This window comes from Athene noctua, chromosome 25, assembly GCF_965140245.1.
Source record: "Athene noctua chromosome 25, bAthNoc1.hap1.1, whole genome shotgun sequence".
Lineage (NCBI taxonomy): Eukaryota > Metazoa > Chordata > Aves > Strigiformes > Strigidae > Athene > Athene noctua.
In genome coordinates, this window is record NC_134061.1 from 8,433,567 (window position 1) to 8,449,204 (window position 15,638).

Sequence of the window (15,638 nt, forward strand, 5' to 3'; positions counted from 1 at the left end):
ATACCTCTGCCACCCCCAGAAAGTACACTAATTAATATGAATAAATCACATTTTGAAGGCACTGGTGTACTTTGCAAAACCTACCTCCATGAGATTGGAGAACTGCCCTAGGACAACATAATTTTAACCCTAAATATTAATGATGTTAAATAATTTCTCAGTCCCTCCAAAGGAACAGATTATTTCACAAGCATGGGGAGCTAGGGACCACAGGGCATTTCCTCTTTAGTTTTCTATACCCGTGCTGTTTGAGGATAGGACAAAGTGTTAAACTATATCTAAGCAGCAAGTGAAAGAGAAAAAGCAGGTACGCCCAAAGATATCTTGCACCTCTGGCTGGGTGCAGAAACATCTGCTGGCTCAAAGCTGTCCTCTAGCCTCGCCTCTCCAACAAAGTCATGCGAAGAACAGTGCTCAGAGGTAGCAGGGTGCTGGTGGAAGGACGCAGCCTGTCTGTCCTTGTTTCCCTACAGTGCTTCCTCCCTTCCATGCCAAGTATTAAATTCTTCTGTACTAACAAGCCTCCAGATAACAGTATTGACCCTGACAATCAGGCGTGCCAGGGCCACAGCACTGATGTGCAAACCTCTAAGCAAAGGCACAGCGTGTTTGGTGTGGCAGAGGTGCCAGCTGACAGAGCAGCCACAGTAACACACATGATGACACAGCCACAGCGCAGGCTCTGGGTAACGTGTCTGCCTGCAGCTTGGACCTGCCCATTTATTCCCCTACGTGCTCCTTCAGGCAGATGTCTCAAAGCCACCTGCAGCCCAACAGCCTCCTGCCGAGTTAGGGACATCTAGAGCTCAGTGTGCCTGTGCCACGCTGGCTCCCTGCCACCTGCAGAGCGCTCCCTCTGCCCCAGCCTCCCAGCTGCATCGCAGACAGACAAGTGTCCTCAGGGACAGCCCAGCTGAGAGGCTTGAAAACAGAGGGGATGGAAAAGCACCATCTGCTCCAGTCCAGGGTGAGGCAGGGAAGTGGCTGCCCAATGGGAAACAGAAAAGCTCTCTGGATATATTTGTTCCTCTAGTATTTTCCATAATAATTAAAACCCTACCATTGAGTAGAGAGATGACTAACCATCTTATCAACACCCCACTCTGCCATTTTCCTACTGTTCCACGTGCATCTTCCCTCATGAACACTCAGTGAAGTGCAGGGAGGGAAAGCACAGCCTGCCAGCCCCTGCTGCAGCAGCTCACAGCATCCTGCAGTGCCAAGAGGGGGCCAGCTGCAGACTGCCCGACCACAGCCTGGAGCAGACCCCACAGCAGGCTGTGGGCTATAACCAGTGCGTAAAAACTGCAATGACTCCAGACATAATGTTCCACTGTCTCGCTACCGTGGCCAACACGCGAGGCAATAAGGTGACTCTTGATTCGTGGAAAAAAGACTCTACAACTCGAAACAGAGTTCTACAGCAGGTACGCTTACTCTGGCGCCGGGGTGCAAGGGGATTTCTCCACAAAGCTTGCACCCCAACAGCACATTTTACCAGAAACTATAATAGAGTGTGGATATCCATATTCATTGGGTTACATAACACAAACATACATGTGCAGGAGTGAGGCTGGGTTAGTTAGAAAGGCTGATGTCAACAGTTTATGTTCTCTTTGCACCTGCCCATTGCCTCCTGGTGGTTGTCTTTGCGGGGCTTTGGGAGGAAGGCTTGTAGTCTTTCTCACCTTGTTTTTTCCCCCAGAGCATGCACAGATTCTCTTGTCCAGTTTCTTGAATAACAAGGGTGTTTTACAGCCGGTTTACTCATTCTATCTTATCTAAGAGAACCAGTGGAACTTCTACCATCCGTACATGGCTATCTTTACTCATTACCAAGACTCCAACTAGTTAGAGCACACCTGTTCCCCAAGGACAAAAACGATATTTTGCTGAACATTGCAGTTCTTGGTAGATTTTCACAGCAAACTACTTGGTTTTAATGAACACAGTAGTCCTTAGTAAAATTCCACAGTCTGGGCAAGCAGGATTCTTAGCAATATTAAAAAATACTATAAGTAATACCATAACTTGCTATAAGTAAGTAAATAAGTTGCTAAGCAGTTTGCTATAAGTAAAGAAGTCTCAAAACAAGTAATCATTTCTCTGTATCGCTCCAGTTTCCAAGGGTGGAAGTCCTCACTCTGATCAGGCTCACTTTGGGTCCTACAAATAACAGGTCGTTTCTAAACAGACCTCTGTATCTACCATTAGTGGAGCAAACCCATAATCACACAGCAGTGGACAGATACCAGAAACCAACACCTTGGGAGGTCACCCCACCACAGATGGCAGATTCTCTTATCTCTGAAACCAACAGACATGACATTAAATGTTCCATCACTGAAGGATAAAAATGGTCTGAAACACATTGGAGCCTCCAGCCTATGACAGCATAATCTTCACCATGGGGAAAGAATTTCCCTCAGTTCTAGATCCAGGGCAACCCCACTGGAACCAGGACAGTCCTCAAAACCCACAGCAGATGCCCTGTTCTGAATCCAGCCCAGCAGGTTCAGCTTCCACTGAAGGCACCAACCTCTCTGGACCTCCAGCCTCACCTTGTTCTCCTCTGGGGTGAACAGGATGCGGAAAGTTGAACCCATGCCAGGTGCGACCTTACAGCACACACCACCGGGGCTGGTCAGCTTGAAGTAAGGCGACGGCTCCAAGACAACCTTCACCAGCCGAGGAACCTGCAGGGAAGACAGGAAACTATGATTTTGCCACTCACATGGAAACATGAGGAGAAAATACCTGGCCATGCCCTGGGGACATCCCTCTTTAACCACCCTTCCAAAGCATTTTTAACTCTTGAGGTTGTCACAACCTGGATTGGAAGTCCAAAGAGTCACAAGGGTGATCCCCTCAGGTTAAATTAAGGTGAAACGACACCAAATGACCAGTTAAAGTGTTTTACTTGCAGTAGAAAACAATTTAAACTTGGAAAAAGATAATAAGCAATGTGGTCTCTTATAAATCTGTAAGAACAAAAAGAGAGGAAAGAACAAGAAAGGTGATAAAGAGAGTCAAAGCAATCTGGGTCACCACCCCTGGATCCAGTGTTGTCTCAAGTCCAACCATCTTGGCCGGTGGGTGCACACACAGCAAAGTTTCTGTTGCCTTTCCAGTTCATCTTATCAGCTGGTTAGCATACTTCTGCTTCTGAGGCAGAAATGCTCACCTCTCGCCAGGCCTTGTCACCTCTTCAATGGCGACGGCATGAAGCTGTTAGCAAGGCCAGCATGGCGTCTGGCTGACACAATGGAGCCACACGGTATCGGGCTTACACAGTGCAGACAGTGATTGGTGGTGTTTGTGCTTGAGGGGAGACTTTTGGTTTCACTCAGTTTCCCTCCTTTGAGGCCCACACATAAGGAGTTTGTCAATACAACTGCAAGGGAGTGGGGGTGCAGCCTTCCATACGCTCCCAGTCCCTCGGGTGACATTCCTTAGGACTCATCACAAAGGCCACAGCTTGTCCTGAAAGTTTTCTGTGTCAGTGAATGTTTAAGGCATCAATTCCTTCAGTTCCTTACAGAGGTACATGCACCTAATACACCAGGATGGAATCCATTCTGCCAGGGCAGAATAGCTCCAGGCCAGAGGCAGTAGGGCAATGCCCTGCTGCGAAGGAATCACTGAGCAGGTGAGACACCAGCGGCACGGAGAGATAATACCTGAATCAAGTCATCCACATATCAACCAGCCCAAAGAACCTGTGGGCTTCTGCCTGCACGCACACAAGCAGTCATGCCTCTGGAGAGGGATGAAATATCTGAAGGCAAAACAGTACCTATTATACTGGAGGGAGGAAGAAATTCACTTCTAACATACTGGGTTTGAGTGGGGCAGTCAAACTGCAGTGCTACTCGTGCAGGCAGACCAGCAAGAGAAGGACACCACAGACACTATGCCTTACTGGGAATAAAAGGAAACCTGGAGAGCAAAAGGAGGAACATAGGCAGACAAAGAGACATGAAACAAGGATATGGCTAAGGGAATTTAAAGGGGGCTGTAAAGAAGCAACGGAGAAGCCCAATACACTACAAGGAAAGGCTGATGCAGAAGATGAGAGCGGTCAACTTGCCAAAATGATGGAAAGGCAGACAACCACCCAGGCTGGGCCTATCAATTATGGGCTTCAGAGGTGTCCTGGTTCAGCTAAGATAGGGTTATGTTTCCCCAGCAGCAGGGAGAGGGCTCTAGCCGGGTTATTTGATACCATGCTGATGTCAGGTCCATGCGCCAAGCACGGGAACAGTTTCTGTGTGGCTTTTGTCCCTGAGAGTACCCATGACGGGGCTGCTTTACCCTGTTGGTATAACTCTGTATATCTCTTGTCCTGTTTACTGTTATTACTGCTTGTTGCTATTGCTATTGTTGTTTTTCGGTTTATTATTTGTTACACTGTTGTATTAAATTTTTCCCTATCCCAACCCCGGGGTTTGTATCTCACTCCCTGCCCCGTCCGGTTCGAGGGTGGGGGAGGGACAACAGCAGCGGGGTCTCTGGTCCCGGCAGGGCCTAAACCACCACAAGGGGCATTTTCTGCCTTGAGATACATGACCAGCACTGACTCACAGTGCGGTTTCATTATTAAAAGCCACTCTTGGCTCTCTGGAGGCTCTTGCTGCCTGGTGCCTGTAGCCAGGCAGCTGCCAGTGCAGGCAAGGCAGATTTCTGGGCACTCCTCCCCGCACCCAGGAGTCCAGGCAGGCACCTTGCTCCAAGTTTCTGCCCTCTGGGATACCACTAGCACAGAGACAGCACATAGGTGTTTGCTAGCACACTGATATCAAGACCTGAGCACCAAATCTCATCACAGAAAGTCTAAAACAGGCAATTTTGACTGACAGGCAGCTTTGCTGATAAACAACAAACCCACGTGAGGCTTGGGAAAAATGGAGGTTCATTCCTTACCACCCGCTCGAGCCCGGTAACCCATGGCCAAGGCAGTCCAAGGCATCTCCAAACGCCCTTTTCTCCCAGCAGTGCCCTGGGACAGCAAGTTCCAGGAGCCAGTTTCACACTGCAGACAAACATTTTGGTCACCAAGTCCCTTGGGAGATGAGCTAAGACCTTCAGCAAAAGCCACCCAGAACAGCGCTGAGGGTGGTGAGGAGCAGCCTCAAGACAGAAAAGCAATTTTACAACATACAGGTAAGAACAGTAACTATAGAGCAAAGTACTTCTGTACTTGAATGATTACAGAGCCTCTATATGGAATATATACTTTGCTGTCAGCTGGATCTTTACGGAGCAGACAACCTCAGGCTATCATGCCGTATAGGTCAGCGGGATTTGGAGGAATCTGTGAAACTGGTGAGAAAACTTTGAGACAGAGTACAATGTTGCTGGACATCACCAAAAGCCAACAAAATTAAATATAACCACTCTCTTGGGATTATTATCTCTATCTTTGTGTACTTAAACATGCCAAGGATTTTCCTTAAAGCTGATCTTACTTCTACACCAGAGCTGTCTTACTAGCTTCAAAACTAATTCGTTTTGGAAAAAATCAACAGCTCACATGTTGCCTCCCCTTTACAGGGCATATAATCATAAGGTGCAGCTGTACAAGTTTATTATTTTTTACTGGGAATAGCAGAAATGTTGATGCAGATGTTGTTTTCCACTTGAGGAAAGGAGAGCAAATTGACTGCTTGTTGGCTGATACTTGGCGCTGACAAATATGTCTAAGTGCCATCTGGATAACGGAGCAGCTGAAGCCAGAAGACTTAATGGGAAAAAGCAGCACCATAGGAACAAAGAGAAACTGAGGCACATTCTAATCAGCAAAGAGGATAGCTACAGCAAAGAGTGCCTGGAATCAGCATGGACCCCTTGAAGGGTGTCCCTTGGACAGGGGCACCCACACTGCTCTTTCCAATATTCCCAAGCTCAACCAGGCCAGGAATGGGACAGGACTCTCCAGGAATAACTGAGGGACCACCCTGCAACTGTCTTTGCCAAAGGGTCTTCCATTTTTAACCATGTCCCTGTCAAAACCTGTCATCTCGGAATATACTTTGACTTCTCTTGCTGTTCCCCCACCTGCAACATGCCCTGACAGCTTTTTTTGTCCACTTGTTTGTTTTCCAACAAGACTGGTAGATTTGGAGGGGGGTTCATTCACATGCTCTCATGTACACTTCCATCTGCCCATCCTGCCCTCCTCTCATGCGCATATCTTAATCTTCATTACAGAACAGTATCTTTAATTACACCTTTCTTCTTCTGAAATTTCTCTGCTTCCAGCACACTTACGTGTCAAGAGAAACCCTTGCGTGTACAATGTTCTCTCCCAGAGCACTTTCCCACCCAGCTCCTTTCCTCCCTCCTCTCTTTTCCCACCAGTTGCTCTTGGCACGTGCCTTATTCAAGCAAACACTTCCCCTGCCGAAATTCAGAAGGTCTCAATTTTCCTCTTTACAGTGCAACAACACTGCTGACATTTTCAACTTTTCCCTTCTCAACTTTCCTAGGAAATCTCAAAACGATCACAATTTTTTCAAGTAACGGTGGAGACCTTCAAAAGAACATTACTCTGGATGTGCTGTGGTTCTCCAAAGAGAAAGCAGAGAGCCACACTGCTTAGAAAAACCTGAGCAGAACTGCACTAAGCTTAGCAGGAGCCTAAACTGGCACCTAAAGGCCTCCCACTGCTTCTGCTTCCCCTGCTGCCTCAAAACACCCTCCTGGAGTGCTAATGCCACCAACCATAACTTCCTCCAGCATGAACTGGAGAAGGCTCAAGCCCTGGGCTTTGACAGTGAGCTGCACAGAGGCAGCTGAACAGGCTGCGAGAAGCAGAGGTGCCCTGCCAGAAACAGAGATTAACCCGGGAGCCACCAGCACACGGTGCACACTCGAGGTAAAGCAGGAGAGCAGATAAGAACTGTACAACCCTCAACATCCCCATCAATCGAGGCTTTCAAGGGGAAGGACGCTGACTAGAAAAGCTCCTTTGCGTTAGATACCACCAATGCATGGCCAAAATCAGGGGGAGAATCCCTAGCACGAGAAGATTTCCACTCTCTTGCAAAATAAAGGCAGTAACATTTTATTCTGGATGTGCTGTGCTGCAACAGATAACTTGTTATGCTGTAAACCACAGGAATTACACTGCTCTCCTCTTCCAGCACAGTGTTAAACCTACACATCCCAGCACTTACCTTGTCAGTGTTCCTCAGAATCAGTGGCACTTCGTAGACCTCAAAGGGGACGTAGTTCTGAAATACCACCTCTGAAGGAAAAGGCTGAAGCAAGCTCTGTTCCAGGTCAACTGCTGAGAACTGGAGAGGCAAGACAGCAGTGAGAGGAGGGTCAGCTGCTGGGAGAAAGATTCATGAAAGAATCCTACACCGATCTCCAGTGGAGTACGGTCTCTTGGTGAGTACGTCTGTGCAGCTCACGCTAGGGAAACAGCCCCCCACCTGTGTTCGGAGCTGATAAAAAGTTTCTGGACCACACTGAGCAGGCTCAAGCTAAGAAGCTCTTTTGGTAGGTGTTCCTCCAGGTTTCCTTCTCCAGAATGCAAGGCAGCGCTTACTGCCAGCAGAGCCCTGTGCTGACGTGGTCACACAGCTCCAGAGCCCTTCCTGAAGAGCCACCAGCACTCATGGAGCAAGCGAAACCCAAGAATTTACATGAGACTCCATGGGAAACAATTTTGGGATGATCTTTACTCTGAGACAGAAATACCAAGTCCCACACATCCCTAAATATCATTTTTGTTAGAGAGCCTAGACACCAGTTAGAAGACACCACTACCAGAGGAGGTAAGGCTAAAATGAAGTAGCACAGTAGCTGGGAAAAAGACAAAGGAGGTGAATGCTGGATAGTCATAAGGTTTAGCTCTTTTCTCAGCATTACTGGGCAACGTGAGTAAGACTGGACTTGGTATCTCCTTTTTCCATGGGCTTTAAATAGATGCTTTATTGTATTCCATTATTGCCATTTCATTTAATACCACTGCAGAAACATGTCTGAAAATACACATAAACAGCAAATGTTTACAGAGCAGAGGCAATACATGAGAAAATCCCCCCCTGCCTTGTCTCCCCTCTCCCAGCTGCACTGTTCCTACTCAGAAGACCCAGGCAGGCCTCCTGCTTCTCCCACAGGAGCCACGCTCACATGGCAGCTCGTGCTTGCAGCGCAATGCCAGTTCTGTGTGCGCATCTGATGGGTTCCTAACCTCCTGTGCTGCCTGGGGCAACCCTTAACCAATCGGTTACAGGTTTCTTGCTGGCAGTTTTCCATTCATTTCTACCTCAGCGATCCACCCATTTGGACTGTGTGCTATAGTGAGCAGTCCTGTGAGAAAAGCAGCTTAAACATACATCTAAGTAACCACTGATCCAGAGAAAGCACTTCCACTCCCCTCTGCCCAGGGCAATTCCCCTGTATATCTGGCAGCCTGCAAAATCTAACACCCTGTAAAGGTCTCACACATTGTTCCAACCCAAAACATTAATGCACTTGGTTTTGTTAAATCTTGAGTAATTACTATAGGCCCTCAGCCTTCAAAGGCCAGTGCTGCCACCGCTGAGGGAGTCCCATGACTCCAAACATTTGACAGTGACTACACCAAAGCACGAGGTGGCTATTTCACTAGCAGGATGGCAAATGGCAAGCTCGGGCCCTTGCGGCCTGCCCCAGCCTTCCCCCAGTATTGTGCTTTGACAGTGGTAGCTAAACTCCAGCAAAACCCACCAATGTCAGCAGAGGTTATTTATACTTAGTGCAGATCAGGACTTCCAACATGTCACCAGGGAAAAACTTTCTACCTTTCCCCAGCAGAAGGAACTCCACCACTACCAGCAGTTTGAAAAGACAACAGGCCCTGGGCACTGAGGTGCCTCATTCAGATGAGCCAGAGGTACGCCTGTCACAAACACACACCCTCTTCAAATGTCACATCAAACAGCACGGAAAAGGGCAGGAAAAGGTTACCTTGTGATGGGAGGCTTCACCCATGTCTAGAAGCTGGGTAATCCGGGGCAGCCTCATCTCCCGGGTGCTGGCCAGCCTCTGCTGGGTGGTAAGAGACATCTCCTTCAGGAAGGCAGAGGGAGTCAGCTGAAATGCAAAACACCAGCAAGAGCTACAGAAATGCCTTTCTGCAGAAAGGTTTTTCAAGTGCCACTGATGAATGATTTGTGATCACAGCCACTAGATAATCCTGAAAGTTCCACAAATTACCTGCTGAAATATTTAACATCAATACATTAACGATATAGAGCAGAATACACACACTAAGCAAGTGGCTCTGTCCTTCATGAGGTGATGTGACATGTTTGGGGATTTCTGCTCTTCGGGTATTTGTTCCCTCTTGAGTTTTGCTGGATTGAGCCAGAGACCTTTGAAGAGAGCGGGGAGGATTTATCAGAAATCCCCTAACGCCACCCTTGCACAGTGCTCACACCAACTCGCAGGTGGAGATGGCACTGCTGGGTGAGTCAGAGGAAAGCAGACGAGCAGTGTTGTGCCAAGACGGAGGTGGAGAGGAATGGGTCCAAGTTTTTGTTATTTCTTTTCCATTAGCATTTATTTTCCCTCTGTTCTGGCTTCACAGACCCCTCCACAGGAGGATACAGAGATGTCTCCTTGACAGAGCCTCAGCACTGGGTCACCTCCAGTGAAGGGAGCTCCAGCCAGCAAAGGACAGTTGTGGGTGGCAAGGAGGAATCGCCCTGAATCCACTGCTGTTGGCAGGGCTGCATCTGTGCTCCACACAGGACACGAGATACCGTGAAACAACTCTTCCGGAAGCTATTCTATCCGGGACAGCCGTGTCCTGTCAAGACTCCAGGCGGTTTGAGCAGCCCACCACATGCCCAGCAGCCCAGCGGTGTGGCCAGGGCAGCACTGGCAGGTATGGCCCTGTGACAGGAGATGTTACTGCCCACACAGCAAAGAGGAGGGAAGGAAGCACGTGTTGGTGTTTCAGCTGTTCCCGTGCAATGCCCAGTACATTCCTTTATCTCGGCTCCACTGGCACCTTCAGGCAAGACCCTGGACTTTCCCTGAAGCAACACAGCCCACCCCCCCGCACCATGACAGCCCCCTCCAACAGAAGCACGGCAGCAAAGAGGTGGGGAGTGGTGCCTGGCTCCACAGCGCCCTGACAACGGGAGGGGAAGGCAGAGGGGCAGGGGCAGCTTCCCTCAGGAGCCTTAGCCCAGCTCCTACCCGGCCCCCAGCAGGTACTTACAGGCACACGCCACTCTGCCTCTCTGACCAGCTTCGGATAACAGCGTACTGCCACCTTTCTCTGGAGTCCATCAGCCATTTTGGAGGACCCCATGGACCGATGAAACTTGCCAGTGGCCATGACTAGGCAAACCTGGAAGGAGTAACAGGGAGACTGAAAATCCAGAATTCCATTCACGGCAGACTCAAAGGACACACCTGTGTCTCCAGGCTGTGGCATCCTTCCTAAGAGGAGAACATAAGACCTCCCCACCCTGTTTCATGACTAGAACATATTTAAGTGGTAGAGTTAAGATTCATAGAAGTAAAACTCCATAAAAACATTTGCCAAAAAAGCTTTTTGCTGTGGGTGCAGTCCCAGGAGCCACAACTATGTCTTTTAATAAACTTCATCTGTCAGCTGACAGGGACCAATGTAGATTCCCCAGCTCCACATACTATCATTTACTGCTGTGGCTCCTGCCTTAAGTCTTTACAGTATATTTTCCCCTTCCCAGCATCTAATCTCTGCCATCCTGGCTTAATGTCTTTGCATCTCCCTTTTTATTTACTCTTTTTCTGGCATCTGGACAACACTTCAAATAATCATTTAGGTTGGAAAAGACCTTTAAGATCGAGCGCAGCTGTAGACCCAGCACTGCCAAGCCCATCACTCCTTTCCCTGGATGTACGCAGGAACTGCTGCTCAGAAAATCACCTACGGATTTCAAATGCAGGGAAAGGACAGGGAGGGGGAGTTGGCTTTTCAGTCCCTTCCAGCTAGGCCACCTGCTGCATTTTTCATCCTCAGCCTCCACAGCATTTTCTAGACTAAGCTAAGCCCTCACGTACACACCATGCAAAACAGATTTCAGGCCAAAACAGCCCAAAGGCCCTGTGCAGACCAAGGCGGGCAAGGCCAGTAGCGTGAGGCAGGCAGCCCCTGTCCCCTCCACGTTTCACCCACAGCCCGGGTGCACTCACAGCCACAGCCCCGGGGAACAAAGGGAGACAGGCCGGCACTTTCTCTCTCCGGGAGCAAAGCTGGCTCCCTGCCCGGCTCAGCTGGGGGGGAGAAGGAGCTCCAGCTCCCAGCCGCCGACACGGAAAGCGCTGCAGCCTCCAGGTGCCTCTCGCCCAGCACAAGAGCCCCCCGGCCCTGTGCTCTAGGAGTAACCTCCCCCCTCGCATCCTCCCGGGAAAAGCAGCTTCCGTGCAGGGACACAGATCCCGCAGGAGGGCGAGCGCAGCCCGCGGCCAGCAGAGGTTGGGCAGGACCGAGGGCCCCTGCCCCGGGCACCCCCCTTGCGCACAAGGGATACCCCCAGCCCCGCAGCGTGGGGCAGGGGCTGTCACAGCCCTCCCCCCCCGAGCTCCCCCGCTCCCAAGCCCCCCCGCCCGCGGCGGTGCAGCCCGGCAGCACTGACACCCAGAGCCGCCCTCCGGCTTTCGGCCGGGGAGGGGATGAGGACACCACCCCCCACCTCTCCCACTCCGCGGGGCCGTGGGGACACACTCACGGGAGGATCCCCGCTGCCAGACGGGCTGCCGTCCCTGCTGCCAGCGCAACTGGGCGTCCGGGCCGGCCCCAACACCGCCATGGCAACGGCGGGGACGCGGGGGGGGCAGTTCCGGGACACGGGGGCAGAGGGCACAGGGATGCCCAGCGCCCAAAGCCCCCAGTGAGCACAGCCAGCAGGCCCTGAGACCGCCTCCAGCACAGCGCCCGGCTCCAGCACAGCCGCAGCCCCCGGTGCGGCACCCCGGCTCAGGGCAGCGGCTACAGACAGTCCCTCGCCGGCCCCGTTCCGCTCTCTGATCCTCTCCTGGGCCTCACCGTGCCCGGAGATGGAAAAGTCCTCAGACAGATCCCCCCTCTCAGAGAGCTCCCTGCCCAGGTACACGGGTGCAGCTGAGACAGGGAAGTGCAGGAGGACCAAGTCTCTTCCAGGCTCCTTCCCACTGTCCGGGCTTATCGGTTCCGAGAAGACTGGCAAGCCAGCCACAAAATGAGTGTCAGCCATCGCCCCCAGGGGAGGCCCGTGCTTTCAAAAAGAGAGCCCAGGAGCTGAAATTCACAGCACCATGGATGCTCGGGACCATGGAGTTTATATCGCTGCCCCCTCCCCATTCCTGGGCTTGGACATACCCACCTCTGCTCCCTAAGGGACCAACAAGGCCCTCTTCCCTTGACAACACTCTCTCTGCTCCTCTGCTTTCCTTCACAATATCCAGCTGTCACCAGTAAGCTCAGCTTGGAGCCATCATTCCCAGCTCACACTTGGCTCTCAGCTGCCTGCCTGCCTTTCTGACTCCGAGAGGACACATGTGGGGCAGCCCAGGGCGTGGAGAGGGGATCACACTGGCACACAGCCCAGCACAGAAGCAAGCCAGCCACCTCAGCCCTTCAGACAAGCCACCCTCCTCCATCCTAGCCGGGTCTGACTGAAGCAGGCTGCTGGCCCTGCTCTCTCCAGAGGCACAGGGAACTGATGGTTCATGCAGGGAGCCGCTCTACAGGGCTGAAAATCCTTCCCCCATCCCCTGGGCAATGCTGCTGACACAGCTCTCATCCTCCTGCAGAAACACGCGAGCATGCAGCCAAGGGCAGCAGCAGGCGTGTGGCATTATTAACCTCTCTTGCTGCAGTGCCAGAAGGACACCGGGCACCATCAGCCTGCATCCCCCAACAGCCCTGCTGCAGGCTCCGAGACAAAGCCCCAGCACAGGCACTGCCCAGCTTCTGGACACCTGGGGGGTGACACAGGCACATCTGAAACATCTGTGCTGGCATCAGTGCTGCACTCACCAGATCAAACCCACAGAGTAACGGGGCACCGCTGATGTCTTGCGGAGGACACGGAGCTGCAGCAAAGGCAAAGACAAGGGCTGCAGTGAGGCCCCAGGGAGAGGAGGGCAGTGCTGGCACAGACACCTTACACCATCCATGGCAGCATTCCCTTCTCCCATTTTAACAAACGAAGGAAGAACTCCAGCACTCAACGAAGGGACTGACTGCAACACTCAAATCATTTTAGATGCTATCAAAAGGTTTCCTACCAAATAACTGCAGTGAGATCACTTACCCAGCTGCATCATTATTTAATCCCCATCATGAATTCCCAAATAGGCAGCTCATTATCCTCTCTAGTCCAAGCAGGGTTTGTACTTGTTTTCTTCTGAGAAATAAGGGAAATAAGGTCGGCTCCCTTTAGCCATGTTTCTCCTGCCTTCCTCTGAGAAACACAATCCCACATTGCAGGGGAGAATATTACTTCTTTTGGTAGCACACGTATCAAAGCACAGCCCTGGGTTTGCTGTATTCCCTTTTATTCTTATGTTCAGAATCAATTTTTTTCCTAACTTTCTGTTTATTTTACATATCACTTCCAAGCCCTAAGCTGCTTCTCTACTCCTTTTCTAAATCAAGACACTAACTCAAATGTCTACATTTTGGACGCCCTGAAATTAGCGGTGCAGCCACAAAATTAAAGTATTTTTTTCCCCACTGCTTTTTGAAACAAAGCAAAGTCCTTTGCCCTAACAGACGTAATGCCTCCTAGGTTATGTTTTTCTGTAATACTATGAAACCATTAAATCCAGCCAGCTGTCTTTGTGCAAATGCAGAAGAAAATTTACAAGCCTCAAGAAGTTAATCGTAGCTCAAGGGGAATCTCTGACATGGAGGTTAGCAAGGCAGTAACTGTGAGGCTGACTGCCAGCAGACAATGCCACAGGAAGATGCGTCAATTCTGGATGAAGATTCAGGCCTGACTCAGGAGGGAACTGTCCTTAGGTATCTCAGCCTAAACAAGAAAGTGAACAGTTGTCAAGGGCTGATCACCTACACAGTTACAGGATGCTTCCATACTTGTTCTGGGGCTCACTCTACCTTAATCCCATCTCTCCTGACCTTGTGTTTCCTCTGGCAGCTAAAAACCACCTAAATCCCCACCATATTGTGGGCAGAAACACGCTGCAGTACCAGTGCACTGTAGGAGCAGGGCTTAGTGGCGTTTCCCAGTCACAGGGGCAGAGCAGGGCTCGGTCTCTCCTCCTCCACACCCAGCTGTTCTTCTCAACTGGCAGGGTCCTGCCAGGGCATTCTCCATCCCACCCAGTGCCACGGGGCACCACAGGCTGGGGAGCATACCTCCCCTCCTCCACCCAAGTTGGGCACAGAGCCTCCTTCAAAGCCCAAGAACATGGCAGCTCTCTACTACTGGGCATCTCACACATTTAAAACCATGGCAATACCTGAGCACCCACAGCCCAAAAAGATCCTCCCATGCTCAGCTCCAAGGACCATGCTAAATGCCACAAGTGGTTCTACCCTTCAACTTCTCCAGACCAAGAAAAAAACCCCTCATGTGCTTTACCTGCTCCACAACAGCTTGGTTGGTATTTGCAGCTTCTGGCATCACATGGCAGCTCCATTTGCAGTGGGACGGGTCTCCTTGGCTCCTGGTTTCACAGCAAATCAGTCATCCAAAGCCCCAGCAGGTCCAGTACCTCTCCTGCGGGGCACTGTCAAACATCAACATCTGGGTCTGTGATTTAAAGCAAAGGAGAGGAAGGACCAGACAAATGGCCTCAGGTTGCTCCAGGGAAGGTTTAGATTAGACTGTGCTGTCTCAGCTCCAGCTGCATCCTCCTTCCCTGCCCTCCAGCACACAGCCCCCAAGGGCAACACCAGTAATCTTTACCTTTTCACCTCTTTCCAACATTAATAATGAGTAGATAAAACATATCAAAGGAGATGACATCAGGAAACGCACATGGACTGTGATCTGTAATGTCAGTTCTAACAGCTGGTATACTGCAGATTCTAGGGAGCTGAAATTTCTTACAGTCAACTTGAAAATTAAAACTATTCTCACTAGCCAAGAATTTTTTTCTAAGGACAGAAAACTACTGGTTTGGAATCTGAAGGTTCTTACTCCAAACTGCACTCCTGCAAGTGAGGAAAGGAAGGAGTATTTTAACTTTCTTAAGACCAGGCTTTTTGCCTGGCAGGTGCTCTTCCAGAGAAAGAGGGTGGGAGGAGAAGTTTATATGAAAGTTGAGACTGGTTCTACAGGATCCCAGTTATTTAGGTTTTCCATTACACTGATACATCACAAGTGCATGGCTAGGTAGCCTTTTTTTTTTAAAAAAAAAAACAAAAAACAACAACTTGTTCAAATTATTCTGATCTAGTACTAAACGAATGCAGGAAAGGCTTTTGCCTTTACAGTCATTTCATCCATGTTTCTTGATTACGTTGCCCTATATTGCTGCCCAATTCCAGATGGTGTATGCTCTTGGCCGTTTCTTTCACAAACAGAAACTTTATTTTCTGCCTGTTATTTTCTTCCATGTATTTGATATTTCTCAGCATGACACAGTTCTGCTGCTGTGTTTACTGGTAACATTCTCACATGCTCTGCGCTGGGTTT

General features: G+C 50.2%; 1 protein-coding gene across 9 annotated transcripts in view; it reads right to left on the reverse strand.

The window, feature by feature from the left end:
• LOC141970476 (hydrocephalus-inducing protein homolog) overlaps positions 1-15,638 on the reverse strand; it is a 150,349-nt gene that overhangs the window by 131,055 nt on the left and 3,656 nt on the right. For all 9 annotated transcript variants that reach the window (XR_012635192.1, XR_012635193.1, XR_012635194.1 and 6 more), the window contains exons 5-9: positions 14,580-14,750; positions 10,223-10,354; positions 8,962-9,087; positions 7,179-7,298; positions 2,562-2,696 (exon numbers count right to left, since the gene is read on the reverse strand). Coding sequence is in view for 6 of the 9 variants with exons in the window: in XM_074927120.1 (XP_074783221.1) it covers positions 2,562-2,696; positions 7,179-7,298; positions 8,962-9,087; positions 10,223-10,354; positions 14,580-14,621 (555 nt within the window). In the remaining 3 variants the exon portion in view is untranslated. The remainder of the gene's footprint in view (positions 1-2,561; positions 2,697-7,178; positions 7,299-8,961; positions 9,088-10,222; positions 10,355-14,579; positions 14,751-15,638) is intronic.